This window comes from Sebastes umbrosus, chromosome 1 (assembly GCF_015220745.1).
Source record: "Sebastes umbrosus isolate fSebUmb1 chromosome 1, fSebUmb1.pri, whole genome shotgun sequence".
In the NCBI taxonomy this organism is placed as follows: Eukaryota; Metazoa; Chordata; class Actinopteri; order Perciformes; family Sebastidae; genus Sebastes; species Sebastes umbrosus.
The window spans coordinates 41,224,349-41,239,204 of record NC_051269.1 but is presented as its reverse complement, the minus strand read 5'-3'; the positions used below and the strand labels follow the sequence as shown (position 1 = coordinate 41,239,204).

General features: G+C 38.7%; 1 protein-coding gene across 1 annotated transcript in view; it reads right to left on the bottom strand.

Moving 5' to 3' along the window:
• Positions 1–4,426, bottom strand: part of LOC119496304 (NLR family CARD domain-containing protein 3-like) — a 37,863-nt gene extending 33,437 nt beyond the window's left edge. The window contains exons 1-5 of the mRNA XM_037783497.1: positions 4,299–4,426; positions 3,766–3,940; positions 3,325–3,441; positions 1,226–1,342; positions 163–260 (exon numbers count right to left, since the gene is read on the bottom strand). Of these exons, the coding sequence (XP_037639425.1) occupies positions 163–260; positions 1,226–1,342; positions 3,325–3,441; positions 3,766–3,896 (463 nt within the window). The 5' untranslated portion in view covers positions 3,897–3,940; positions 4,299–4,426. The remainder of the gene's footprint in view (positions 1–162; positions 261–1,225; positions 1,343–3,324; positions 3,442–3,765; positions 3,941–4,298) is intronic.
• Between the last annotated feature and the right edge of the window lie 10,430 nt (positions 4,427–14,856).

Below are 14,856 nucleotides of genomic sequence, written 5' to 3'. Positions count from 1 at the left end.
GTTCAGATTTTCTCTCAAAGGAGAACAAAGTACAAGTGATGCAGAGCAGATATGTATGGTGGAGAAGATCTTAAATGGTTGTCACAACAATAGTCAGTTTATTAAAACAACAAGTCCTGTTTTCAGACATGAAGACATCAGCAGACCGATCTACAGTCTTACTTTGTACAGTGCTGGTCTGACTGGCTGTCTGCAGTCGAGGTCTTTTTCTGGATCTGGACATCAGCTCCTCCACAGAAGCAGGACTCCTCTTCTTCTCTCTGTGGAGACATTACTTTATTACTAAAATCATTTGTTGATTGTTGTTGAACAATATCGAGATTTGGCCGATACTGAAGCTCAGATGGTCACAGAGAAGAGTTAAAGTGTTATTACTGAATTCAGCATTCAGTCTGTAATGAAAATGATCCTTTATTTTAAATCTCCTGCTTTAATAAACAAGAATTAGCTGCTTTTCCTATCTGACTGTCTTATTAAACATTTAGTGATCTGCCTCCAGTTTGTTTATTAAAGGGGAACAACGGCCATTATTAAAACACTGATATTATTCTATTCTAACAAGGAACACCAGAGCACCCGTGTTACATGATGTGTGTCTTAGACTGCTGGTCTACCTCAATATTTAGATCACTTCTAACCTCAGTTTAAACCTAACTAACTCAAACTAAACTGCCCAAAGTGACTGTGAATCAGTAAAGGACATAATCATCTCTCTTTAATGGAGGACATTTACAGTGAAGTAGCTGCAGAAAATGATGAGTTTGTATTAAAGGGGAACAACGGACAGTAATTTTACTTCCCAGAACACGGGAGTATACGTACAACCCCACTTCAAAGAAGCTGTCATAACAGCTGATTTTAGGAGAAGTCAAACCAACACAGTATTATGAGGACAAATATGAGGAAAGGAATTACACATTTGAAGCACATTCTTTCAGATTTTGAATAGTTGTAAATCTTTACAGCGACTTCAACGTTCAGGCAGAAATATGAATATTTTCATGAAGTGTAAATTGTGAAATGGAGGTTCTCAGGGGTTTTGTTACAGAAATACAAGCAGTACTTTGTGGCTATAAAACCCAGACTAAGATCCATCTTAGTTTGAAACAGTATCTGCACTAATAGTTCTGCATCAGGAATAGAAATCTGTTAGCAGAACATTTAGTCTTCATCCTCAATGCATCATCATCCACCAGGTCAGTGCACAGTGAAAACAGTCTCTTACTTTGACTCTGAGGGTCCAGGTTCAGTACTGAAGTTCATAGGAATCCACATGGACCCGTCACTCTTCATAGACAGACAGCTGGGTACTGGAGACTCTGCTCTCGGTCTGGACTGAACTCTGCAAACACCAAGATGATTTTATTCAGATCACATGAATCCTTGAAAAACACACAAACTACTGCTACTGTCAATAATGTGGTTTAAAGTTTGTATTAGTCCTCTTAGATTACAGCTTTTCTGGGTGACTGACAGCTGTCACAGATACGAAGAGGAAGAATGCACAGATTAATTCTCTTTGTGTCACGAAAAGTGTGTTCAACTTCAGTTAGAAAATACATTTTAGTAGAAATTTAATACACAAACACACAATCAACAAAATCATGGCAAAACTTAGTTTTTATATCATTCTGTATCTTCCCAGTGGTGTTCCTTATGTATTCAAATCTGAACTCTACCTACAAATGTTTTATCATCAAAATGCTGTTTTCCCTTCAAGACCGTCTAAAAACTTTCTCCCACGTGACCTGACGTAGGTTTCTACATGATGACACTGCTACATGTACAGTATATATACATCCTTATAGTCGGTGTATTAATACAGTATATATACATCCTTATAGTCAGTGTATTAATACAGTATATATACATCCTTATAGTCGGTGTATTAATACAGTATATATACATCCTTATAGTCGGTGTATTAATACAGTATATATACATCCTTATAGTCAGTGTATTAATACAGTATATACACATCCTTATAGTCGGTGTATTAATACAGTAACTTAGATGGCGGTCGGCGTGCTCCCAATCAGGAGAAGCATACAGGAGCACCGGCAGGAAGCTAAGCGATGTACTGCTGTGGACGCCACGTTAGTTCAGATCAGAAAGTCACACAATAACACAAACTAACTAACCGATGGATGCAGCGGTAGACCAGCTACTCTCCTGTTCTGAGAGGTTAAATTACTGTTTTTGTGAATGGAGTCTGGTGGCTTTGAAGACAGTGATATAACGGCTTCAGTTCTCCGTCAGAAAGGGCTGTCTGATGGCGAGGTAAAGGGCTGTCTGACGGCGAGGTAAAGGGCTGTCTGACGGCGATGTAAAGGGCTGTCTGATGGCGAGGTAAAGGGCTGTCTGATGGCGAGGTAAAGTGGAGAAAATATTCTAAATATAGTGTACACTTAAATTGATTTATTTTTTTAGGTGGCTAAAATACGTTTTTCTGCTGCTCCCGTCAACAGCTGCTTTACCTCGCCGTCAGACAGCCCTTTACCTCGCCGTCAGTCAGCCCTTTACCTCGCCGTCAGACAGCCCTTTACCTCGCCGTCAGTCAGCCCTTTACCTCGCCGTCAGTCAGCCCTTTACCTCGCCGTCAGACAGCCCTTTACCTCGCCGTCAGTCAGCCCTTTACCTCGCCGTCAGACAGCCCTTTACCTCGCCGTCAGTCAGCCCTTTACCTCGCCGTCAGACAGCCCTTTACCTCGCCATCAGACAGCCCTTTACCTCGCCGTCAGACAGCCCTTTACCTCGCCGTCAGACAGCCCTTTACCTCGCCGTCAGACAGCCCTTTACCTCGCCGTCAGACAGCCCTTCCTGACGGGGAACTGAAGCCGTTATATCACTCTCTTCAAAGCCACCAGACTCCATTCACAAAAGCAGTAATTTGACTACCCAGAACACGGGAGTATACGTACAACCCCACTTCAAAGAAGCTGCCATAACAGCTGATTTTAGGAGAAGTCAAACCAACACAGTATTTTGAGGACAAATGTGAGGAAATGAATTACACATTTGAAGCACATTCTTTCAGATTTTGAATAGTTGTAAATCTTTACAGCGACTTCAACGTTCGGGCAGAAATATGAATATTTTCATGAAGTGTAAATTGTGAAATGGAGGTTCTCAGGTGTTTTGTTACAGAAATACAAGCAGTACTTTGTGGCTATAAAACCCAGACTAAGATCCATCTTAGTTTGAAACAGTATCTGCACTAATAGTTCTGCATCAGGAATAGAAATCTTTTAGCAGAACATTTAGTCTTCATCCTCAATGCATCATCATCCACCAGGTCAGCGCACAGTAAAAACAGTCTCTTACTTTGACTCTGAGGGTCCAGGTTCATTACTGAAGTTCATAGGAATCCACATGGACCCGTCACTCTTCATAGACAGACAGCTGGGTGCTGGAGACTCTGCTCTCCGTCTGGACTGAACTCTGCAAACACCAAGATGATTTTATTCAGATCACATGAATCCTTGAAAAACACACAAACTCCTGCTACTGTCAATAATGTGGTTTAAAGTTTGTATTAGTCCTCTTAGATTACAGCTTTTCTGGGTGACTGACAGCTGTCACAGATACGAAGAGGAAGAATGCACAAATTAATTCTCTTTGTGTCACGAAAAGTGTGTTCAACTTCAGTTAGAAAATACATTTTAGTAGAAATTTTAAAACAGAAACATAAAATCAACAGAAAACAGTATTGGTAGAGGAAAGTGAAAATGAGTCCTATAAATGAGTTAGTAGCAGCTCTCTTACTTTGACTCTGAGGGTCCAGGTTCATTACTGAAGGTCAGAAGAGTATCTTTAGACCAGTTCCTCTTCATAGACAGACAGCCAAAGACTAGAGACTCTGCTCCGTCCTCCTCTTCCTCCACACAATCACTCATCTTCTGATCTGAAGTCAGTCTGAGAGGTCAAACAGGAACACTGACTATGAGCATGAAGAGGAAACAAGTTAGTACAAGAGAAGAGGAAGTAACACACCCTCTCTATTACACACACACACACACAGTATACAGTAGAATAAAACCACCCAGCACTCCACCTGGTCACTTCTCTTTAATCTCTGCTTGTTTTCTTGTTTTCTTGTTTTCTTGTTTTCTTGTTTTCTTGTTTTCTTGGGTTACAGCAGCTTTAATGAGGATTATTCAGCCAGTCATAACTTTGTGTTCACAGATGAATCAAACTGTTGAGATCATTCTAACATTTCTCTCCTCTACAATCCACAGGGAGGAAACTGACTCAGACACTTTGACAGTAAAGTAATAAAATGTAGTATTAACACTCACCCTGCTTCAGTCTTCAGTCTACAGTCTTCAGTCTTCAGTCTTCACCTCTCTGCCTCGTTTTCTCAAAATGGATTCTGGACTAACTGAACTGCGCACTTTACTTTCACTTTCATTTTCCCTCCCTCTGTTCTCATCAGTCTGGGTCACATGGTCAGTTTCCCTCCTCCTCTCAGTTTACAGGAAGTCAGCTGACCTCTGTGTCTGTGAATGTGAATGTTGCGTTCGAATAGTCAAATAATGACGTCCTAACGTCTTCTCCTTGACCTCAGTGGAAAACGTCATGAGGTCAAGGAAAGATGAGAAGGAGCATTCAGAAGGAGGAAAAGACAACAGAGGTGTTAGGAGAATCAGACTGCTCTTCCACTAGACTCCGTCATTATGATGCGACGGAGGTGGATGTTAGTGACGTCAGTCTGCTGTGGTGAAACTACAATGTTGTGAGGATGGACTACAAAAGGCGCAGCTTCTCCCCGTGCGTTATTAAACAGGTGTTTCAGTGACAGACTGCTTCACCTGCGGTGTGTGAAAGAGAGATACTGCTGCTGGAACACTCTATCAACAGATCATAAAGACCATCTGACCTAACGTGGAAGAAGATCACTTCATTACCAAGGTGGGAATAGAAATAAACAGGAATATATGATATATAGGAGTTAATTGTTGGAGTTATGGAGAAGGGGTAGGACCAGATACTGTACAGGAACAGGAAGAAGAAAAAACTAACAACAAAAATCCATTTAAATAAAAACTTCTGCCAAATAGTCAGTGGTCATGTCTATCATGTTTTGTGAACAGTTTTTTCCACTTATATCTTAATGTTTGATTGAAACTTATAATGAAGCAAATAACATTCAGTAATAGTAACATTTAATAGTCAGTATATTATACATTTTATAGGTTTTAAGGTGGAAAGGTGTCAGCATGACATACAGTCTGCAAGGTTAAAAGTATTTCAGTTTATTCTTAAAGCATGTGTATCAAAAGCATTCATCATATAAGTGGTGTGTAACAATATATACTTTTATTTTAAGTATAAGTTTATCAGCGTTGAGATATTCCTGATGTCATCACTGATGTTGTTGCTGCAGTGTTTATTCCTAGATGGAGTGTTAATGGAGCAGCTGCATAGTCTGGCACTGATCGATCAGAACTCCATTCAGAAAACAAGCATTTTAAAGGTTGTTTGCTTGTCGTCATGGTAACAGACCTGACAAAGCACGAATTAGATATTTTTACAAATCGACATCATTTTGTCGTTATATCGGCATCATTTTGATCCGTTTATTGCAATTAAATTAATCACAGCATTCTTTTTTCTAAGAATGGCAGTCACGTGACCCGGAAAAAGCAAACATGTCAAAATAAAAGCCAAGAAGATAGGTTTGTCATTCTATAAAACTGTATCATTATTTAAGCACAGGATCGGTTAAATAAATACACAAATAAATACATACATAGCTACATAAATACATATTTTTTTGTTTTGTTCTTTTCATTAACACACAAATGTCTTTTATCCAAAAAGAAAAGTGTGTGATAAATTACAGGAAGGGTCTACAGATTCATGTAATTGACACTTTTCTCTCTCACACTCTTACTATGGGCTGTTTCTTTATGTCTGCAGGTGAGAAGCACTATGTGGCTGCTCCTTTCAACACACCTGACACTTCCACCTGACCTCTTGCACTCCTCAAGGAAGGCTGTAGTCTGGTAGTTGTAGTTCTGTTTTCACCCAGTATAGTGCACCATACGACCAGTAGACTAGTTCATGCTCCCATGCTTCAGACAGGAGTCCAGTTACAGTCAGATGCATACTTGATCTAGCTCTATATCTATATATCTATAGATCTATCTATATACATATATATGTCTTTTGAGAGCTAGATCAAGTATGTATCTGACTCTAACTATACTCCTGTCTGGAGCATATATATAAGTAATAATGTTACGTGTTATTTTCTCGTAAAGTTATGACTTTATTCTCATAATATTATGACTTTTTTCTCGTAAAGTTATGACTTTATTGTTGTTATATTACAATTTTTTTCTAGTAAAGTTATGACTTTATTGTCATTATATTACAATTTTTTTTCTCGTAAAGTTATGAATTTGTTCTCGTAATATTATGACTTTTTCTAGTAAAGTTATGACTTTATTCTCGTAACATTATGACTTTTTTCTCGTAATATTACGACTTTATTCTCAAAATCTCAGATTTTTTCCCATTAATGTGGCCCTAATACTCTGTAGTACATTGTCTCTTTGGCCCTCACTGCATTAGACTTATATACTATATACTTAGACTATAAACTGTGTTACCTTCATCACAATGCTCAAATGTTTTGCGGCTCCAGACAGATATTGTTGTTGTTGTTTTTTTGCTGAAATGGCTATTTTGATGGTAAAGGTTGCTGACCCCCAGATTTTAGAATTAGTGTACAAAACTATTGTTGAGAGTGTTTTAACCTTTCACCTTCCTGCCTGGTACGGTCACCTAAACTGTGGATATAAGAATAAACTGTCTGGGATTGTGTCAATGGCAGACTCAACTTTTTACAGAAAGGACGAGGAAGAAAGCGAAGAGCATTTTAACAGACAGCTCCCATCCTCTCTTCAGCCAGTTTGAGCTCGTGAGCTCCGGGAGGCGCTGTAGAGCCCCGCTGGCAACTAACTCTCTCATCCCAAATGCCATCAATATTCTTACCTCAACACAGTGACTGAGCAGATCTGAGCCACAGACACTGACATGAACTGTTTTAATGTGTAACATAACCTGTCTCTGTTCTTTACTAACTGCTGTCTGGTTTTTAATGTCTGTTGTTTCCTGTTTGGTGAGCCAAAGACAAATTTCCTCTCTGGTGGACAATAAAGTTTGATTGTATTGTATTGATCAGATCATATTGAGGGGCCGTCAGCTTTTCAGTTTAGTTTGGATGGAGATTTGGTATCAGTGAAGTCAGTGCATTTTATGAGTAGGCCTTCTGTGACGTTACCCGCCGTAGGGGTCAGAGGTCATCACTCCTCAACCCCCAAGGATCTTTTTTTTATTTCTCAAAAGTTCAGAAGTCAAATTCTCAATTTTGACGCATTTATAGATGAAAGGTCAAGTCAATAATCAATCATGGTCAATGATAAATAAGTATGGTTGATCAGCATGTTTGCCAACCTTCAGAAATCATAGTCTAAAATGATGATTAATCAGCCTGAGTTCACTTAAAAAACTGAAATCACTAACTTACCGTATTCTGTTTGGTGGTTTATGATGCTTTTCGATCATTTCTCGCCTATTTGGTAGAATATGTAATTTAGTTAATTTGTTCTACATCATGATAATGCTGATTTCTCAACCAGCGATTATGACATTAATGCCAGCTAGACAGAAGAACGCTCTGTCTGTCATGACAATAGTACTGAAGGCCTTTCCTTTACTCTGGTGACTCTCTTTACCGCCATCTGAAGACAGCAGCTATCTGTTACATCTTTCTTGTTTTAAATAAATGTAATAGAAATGCACAAATATATGTTTTTAAAAGCATTTTTTCATCATAAACATATTGGGGTGTTGTTACATTTATATGCAAACTGTTGAACCTGCATTTATGAACTTGTCATGTGTGGACTTCATTGCATTCGTGTGTGTGTTTCTTGAGACTTGAGATATTGCAGCGGTAGTCTTGTTCCTTCACTTACCAATACATATACCACTATTGGCTATGTTAATGAATGAAGGCCCTGGCAAAAACTGTTCAGTTCGTCTTATTATTACTTATGCTATATATGCATTGAGTTTATTAATCAGCTCTTAATATGTACATACTATAAATATATATTGTGTTTTGGCAGCCGTGGCCAGATCAACCCAGCAGGTGGCCCCACGGGATAGAAAGAAAACAAACATATCATGGCTCCCTCTCATCCACCAATGAACAGCGTTGTTCACTCAGTATTTTGTGCACAACTTTTAAACTTTTCATATAATCTGTATCTGCTGATATTCGGAGTAAAATAAGACGTGTGGCTTTCAGGGCCCTTTAGCAAATTTTCATTTCAGCTCTTTTCTTTGATGGCAGAGGCCTTGCTAATCTTTGAATAGTGAAAAAAAAAAATCAATATTATATTTTAATATTTTGATAGTACAAAATAACCTTCTGTGTTTTTGTTATACAAGGATTTACATATGCAAGGGTGGTCCATTAGTTTGAACAAAAAGATAATTATTTTGTGTAAGTAGGATTACTCATTACTCATATCCCCAATATGGGGATGTAAATCAATGCTATAATGTTAGATTTATGAGAAAGTATGTACACCATCATCTAACACAATAACATAATAGCTAACCAACAATACAAATATATATTTTATAATCTAACTAGCTGACTTTGTTATGATAATAGAGTGAATACAGGAATGAGTCCCAAAAGACAGAAATGAGTTTTGTGCATTTTAGCACGTCCTGTTCCCTCGTCTGGAAGTCAATGGGTTTTTATTGAGATGAAATAAGGTCTGTGCTTAACACCAGCTGAAGACATTTTAACATTTTGTGTCTTTACGTGTGTCTTACGTGTCTTTAAAAACTCGTCCTCCTTGACAGCCTCGTTGTGTATACTCGTGCTCATGTGACCGTGATGTTCGTTTGTGGCCTAACGTCAGCTTTTTACTTCTTCCGACTGCATTCACGCTTCAGAAATCATAAAGTGGTTTTCATTTGTGGAGATTATCTTGCTGAACAAAATGTGTAAAGTATCATAAACGCGTGTTTGCCACAGAGTTTATTTTCTGCAATAATCTAAAACCCAATGGAACAATCCCGTTGGCTTTTTGTCGAGGGAACCAGAGCGATGCTAATTTCCTGGTTGGCCTACAAAAATACATCATCCCTGACGCACTCTAATTGAAAATAAAGTGAATGTAATGCATAAGTTTGTAGGCTATTGATCAAAATGACACGTAAGGCAAGATACCCCTCTTTACAAGATAGTTTTATCATAACAAAGTTGTAGTCTGTCCTGATTTAATTAACCTATAAATGTGTTTATTTGAGCATACTTCTTGTGTACATATTATATTGATATTAAAATTATATATAATCTAAAAGAAAATAGACATTGTTCTGAAACCAGAAGAGAGGAGGCTGTTATAGTGGCATATTAATGCCCGTGGTTTTGTAATAATAATAATCACACATATCGCTTTAATATGTGGACATTGCCTTTCGTATATGATTTTTATGAACCTCTAATGAGCTGTGATGAGCAGGTACTCTGTCCTTCAGCTGGACCAGCTGGTTTCAAGTCCTCCTGTATGAAAGAAAAGAGCTGCCATAACAATTTGACTTTATAGACATCTCAATACATTTGAATAGTTGATTGACAGCTGCCTCCGTTGAATGAACAGCCAATAGGAACGCTCTCTCTCTCTCTCTCTGAAATGACCTGTGATTGGTCAAATAGATTTTTTAGAGCCTGAAAACAGAGCCATGAGGAGGAGCAGAAGTCTACTTTTCTCTCAGAACACTTGAATTACAATATGCTGAAAGGTTATTATGGAATTTTTGCCCAATGATGCCGAAAAATATTCTGCCTACTGAAGCTTTAATACGTTAAAACACATATCAAAGAGTCAAAATGCACCAAAGCCCGTTCTAAAACATGACTAATTACCTTAATTCTAATGCATATCACACATTTTCAGTGGCATAACACAATGTACTCTTTGCAATGAGGATCAAATACAAAGAACCTGTAAATAATACAACACAGCTGGTCCAAAACAGTCCCCAGATGTTGGCCTCTAGAGGGTGCTGTGTCACACCAAACGTTACAGCAGCATTCAGGGAGGATTTGTGAACTGTTTGGTGAAGTTAAACTGCAGTTTCTCTGGACCATGGGAAGATAAATGTCACTCCTGATCTTGTCTCTTACATATTAATTTTAAGATTCTAGAAAAAACAACCTCTCCCTCTTTAATCTGAGAAAACACCAGAGTCCAAACACTCCCGGCTCGCTGCTCTCGTGCCAAGAAGAAAAGCGTTGTAGTCTGTTGCCAGATACATCATGACAATCAGCCTGCATCTCACCATAATTGGCCAAGGCATCCCCTCTGATATTTATAGATGCTTTTTATATAAAGCACGATTGGCAATTTCTCTGTTGTGCACAATACACCTGTAACATGATGAGCTGCGTCAGGGGAGGGAGGTGGGGGGGGGGGGCGCAGCCTTGAGTGTGCAGTTAACAATAGTATTAATAACTTACAACACAGGCCCCCCCCCTGCTCAGAAGAGAAAGTGTCACGGAAATTAGCAGCCGAGGACAGACAAGAGTCCGCAAGTGTGGGGGGAAAGAAAAGACGCAAGGAGCCTCGGTGTTCGCAGGCCGAGGTGTCACCTTTCAGGGCAGGGACCCCTCGGCCGCATCTTAAAAAAGGCAGCTCAACGGGCATCGCTGTCAAGTGCCACATGCTTGTCTTTGTGCTATGGGAACAGGAATGGGCTGCTGACTCTCAATGCCACACGCCTGCTCACATTCTCAAGGAAGACCGAGAGAAGGGAGACACTGCGGTCGGCCGGCCGCCATGGAGGCCCCCTGGAGTCAAAATAACAATGAGGAGGCTGCTGTTAAAGGACCAGTGTGTAACAATCAGGGGGATCTAAAGGCAGAAATGGAATATAATATAATAATAAGTATGTTTTTCAACGCAAATCCATTGCAATTCCGTTGAAATGCACTAAAACAGAGCGTTTCAGACAGAGGGTGAAGACAGGTATATTCAGGCAGACAGTACGAGGAAAATAAAGGATTTTTTTAATATTACAGCATGTAAACATGTTCTAGTAGAAACACAAAATACAAGTATGAACCTTATGTTATTAATTGATTTCAAATAATAAATATAAACATATATTTGCATAAAGCAGCATATTTGCCCACTCCCTTGTTGATAAGAGAATTAAATACTTGCCAAATCTCCCTTTAAGGTTCATTTTAAACAGATAAAAAATGTGTGATTAATTTGCGATTAATCGTGATTAAATATTTGAATCGATTGACAGCCCTAGTTAAAATACACCTCATACTGTGAGTCACTACTGACAACAAGACTCTCTGGAATATTCTATAAATAGGAAAAGTTACACACACAGAGACCCAAACAGGATACCCTGCCACTACTCCGTCTAATCTTTTCTCATTTCCACGCCTGTCTTTCCGACCAGCTCTTTCCCCGTCTGACCCGGCCAAAGGAATTGCCCTGGTTAGATCAACCTCCTCTCTACATCACTTCCTGTTCCTGTTAGTGGCGATTGTTCTGAGGGGAAGCGAGCGCAGACGGGATGGGGGTGGAGGGGGGTTCTTTGTTTCACTATCTGCTTCACCTGCCTGACCCCCCCACCTGACAGGCTTGACCCCCGCGGGCCTGGCAGAGCCAGCCAGACGACCCGCTGGCTGTCTGTTTCCTGCCTCGCCGACTGACCGGATATTCACGGCGAGCTCAGAGCACAGTTCGAGTCAGACTGCCAGTCTGAGCCAACGTTGACCGTCAGTTTAATTGCTTATTTTTTAAGTAACTTATTATTAGATACAAGAATAAAATTCTGGGGGAAACATTAGTTCAATATTTATATATTTAAAGTCTCTGACACACCAAGCCGGCGGTCGGCTGTTTGACAGTTTGGGTCCGTCGGCCTAGTTTTTCTGACCGTGTCGGAGGTTTTTCAGCATATTAAAATGATTTTTTTTGTTTACAAATCATTTATATGATGTATTTATCTTCCTAGAGTCTTCGAGTCCAGTCCTTACCGTGAACACTGAACAAACGCCAAAGTAAAAGTTTTATTCAAAGCCAAACAAATCTAGTTTCTATGGAAACAGACGTTAGCAGGTGAGCACATGGATGACAGGTCGGGCCACCCACACAGGTGACCCTCAAGATCGAGAAAAACAAGGTGAACATCACCTTTTCTTCTCTAGTATTTATTGTGGGTCCTCACCATACAGCTTAGTAAGTGTGTATTTTGAACAACATTAAAATAATAATTTAATGTTTACTGTTGAATTCATGTACATATGATGCTAAGAGTCAAAGTTTAACGTAGCAGACCTTGTTAACTGCCTTTTAGAAAGATAGATACTTTATTAATCCTGAAGGAAATGTACGCATCCAGTAGCACCTTAAAAAGAGATAAAATCAAATAGAATAAAGTAAAATAAATAAAGATAACATAACATAAGTAGAGCAGTTAAGTGACAGTGTGCCAATGGTAGTGCAAATAGTGCAAGAGTACTGAATATAGTAGTGTATATCATAGTGTATGATATGATATGATGACAGTAGTGTAAAGTAATAGTATAATAGTAATATAGCTGTATAATATGATAATACAAGAAGATGTAAGAAATGCTATGAGAAGATATAATAATAAGATATAAAATAATAATAATAATATAGGTGTAGTATAGATTAATTCAACAATAATAATAATAATAATAATAGTAATACTAATGAATTTTATCTGCAATATTAGCAAAAATGTCATTAAAATTGCAATATTTGTCATAAAAAACAACATATTTTATATTTTTTTAGGTATGAAGACAGACATCTATGGCTACATTTTTACATTTACATTTTGTCTACATGTGTAGAGAAAATCATGAAAAATGTTAAATGTTAAATATAAAAAAAATTGTTTTTATATCAATATTTACAATGATGCACAAAGCTTGATGGAAATTAATTTCAATGTTTTAAAAATATTATAGAAATTTAAAAAAAAAAGGAAAATGTATAAAATGAACATTATGGACATTTGGACATTTAGTAAGAACAAGTGATGAATAGCATTAAAAATAAACATGTTACATTTATTTTGTATGCATATATAATTTGTCTACCTGTTTATATGTATCAATACTCTGATGGTTAAAATTAAGGTTGATTTTTTTGTAATTTGGGAGAGTTAAAAGTGACCGTAGTTGCAGAAACACTTATAGTTTCACTTTAAAGATATTGAATGTTTATATCTATAGGCTGCTTGAATCAAAGAGCAGCAGCTTTAACATAGTTTATCTGTATATCACTTGAGTGCCACCACAGATTGTAGATCGTAGAGAAGTGGTTTTGTGAGTGTTGTGATGGCGAGTTGTTTCAACCTGCATGTGAACCCTCTACCTATTCATGCTCAGTGTGACTCACAGGTCGGCGTCTGTGGTGCCGTTTTCTCTCCGGTCGATGGTTATCGCTCACGGAGGTGATAGCAGTCAGGAAGGCCCTATACCAAACAAGCATGATTACTGACATGTTTATTCCCTTTATTCAAAGCAGACAATCAAGTTCGCTTCAGTGCAGGTTGGAGGTGGAGTCGTTGCTCTACTCTGTGATGGAGGAAACAATTATAGAAAATCGTGTTTTTATTTTCGGGGTCTGAACTTTTACCAAATATGGAGTTTCACTAAAGTGAGTCATGATCTAATTATCTCTTTACTGTTCCACTTCAATTTACTGCAATCAGTAGATACTGCAAAACCAGGTTATGGTTTGTGGCGTGTCGCCTCCCAGCATACGGCCGTATTTATATATGTACTATATTTACTCTGTTTACACAGCCCGTTCTCATTTCCAGGGCGTTAGATACCGATGCTTTGTCGCACCCACCGGTGTTCGATACCACCGCACATGGCACACTTTAGCTCCAGTATGAAACACACCTGCATTTTTAACCATAATCTACAATGTAAACCAATCCGCAGCAACAGTAAACGCTCAGAGAAAGTGCTGTGGTGACGAATTATAAAGAGCAGAGAGAAACAATAATTTTATATCTGATTAATATGTATAATATTTTAACTCATGTGGTATTACTCTTATGATATTTATTTTGTATTATTCATCTACATTTTTGCAATTCTTATATTCTAAAAAAAATCCTTTAACTTTATTTGTATCGTTACAAAGCCAGTCTGTTTTCATTCCCAAGGCGTCAAATACCAACGATTTGTCACGGCCGTCGGCGACCCTTTAGTGTCGGTATGAGACGCAACGGGCTTTCAGTTAACTACAATGTCAACCGATCCGCGTCAACAGTAAACGCTCAGAGAAAGAGCGCCAGGAATGACTGAGGTGGCGTGGTTTAAAGAGTGAAAGAGACACACTAATGGCGGGTTGGAGAGGAGGTGGATGGGTCCAACAAACACAGGGCTTTCATCCTGGAGACCGATGTTCGTGTCCCGTGCGTCACATTCCACTTTACAATCAGCTGTTCATTCATGTCCCGTGTTCACAACGTCAAGTCACATTTTCACTGTACAAACGTAGTAGTTTTAAGCCCAGACTATAGGGGTTTTGTTGCCTCATACTCAGCAAGTGTTTTTGTTTAATCCACAACATTAACCCCGTGTTTACAGTGACCGAAAAGTGACTCCGAGGGGTCTGACAAAGCGTCAGATTATACTGAGTTGGGATGAAAACATGTTGCTTTGTCACGCCCCTTGGCGTCACTTAATTTTCTGCAACAAAACCACTATAGTTAGGTTTCGGAAAGAACTACATGTCTGGGCTT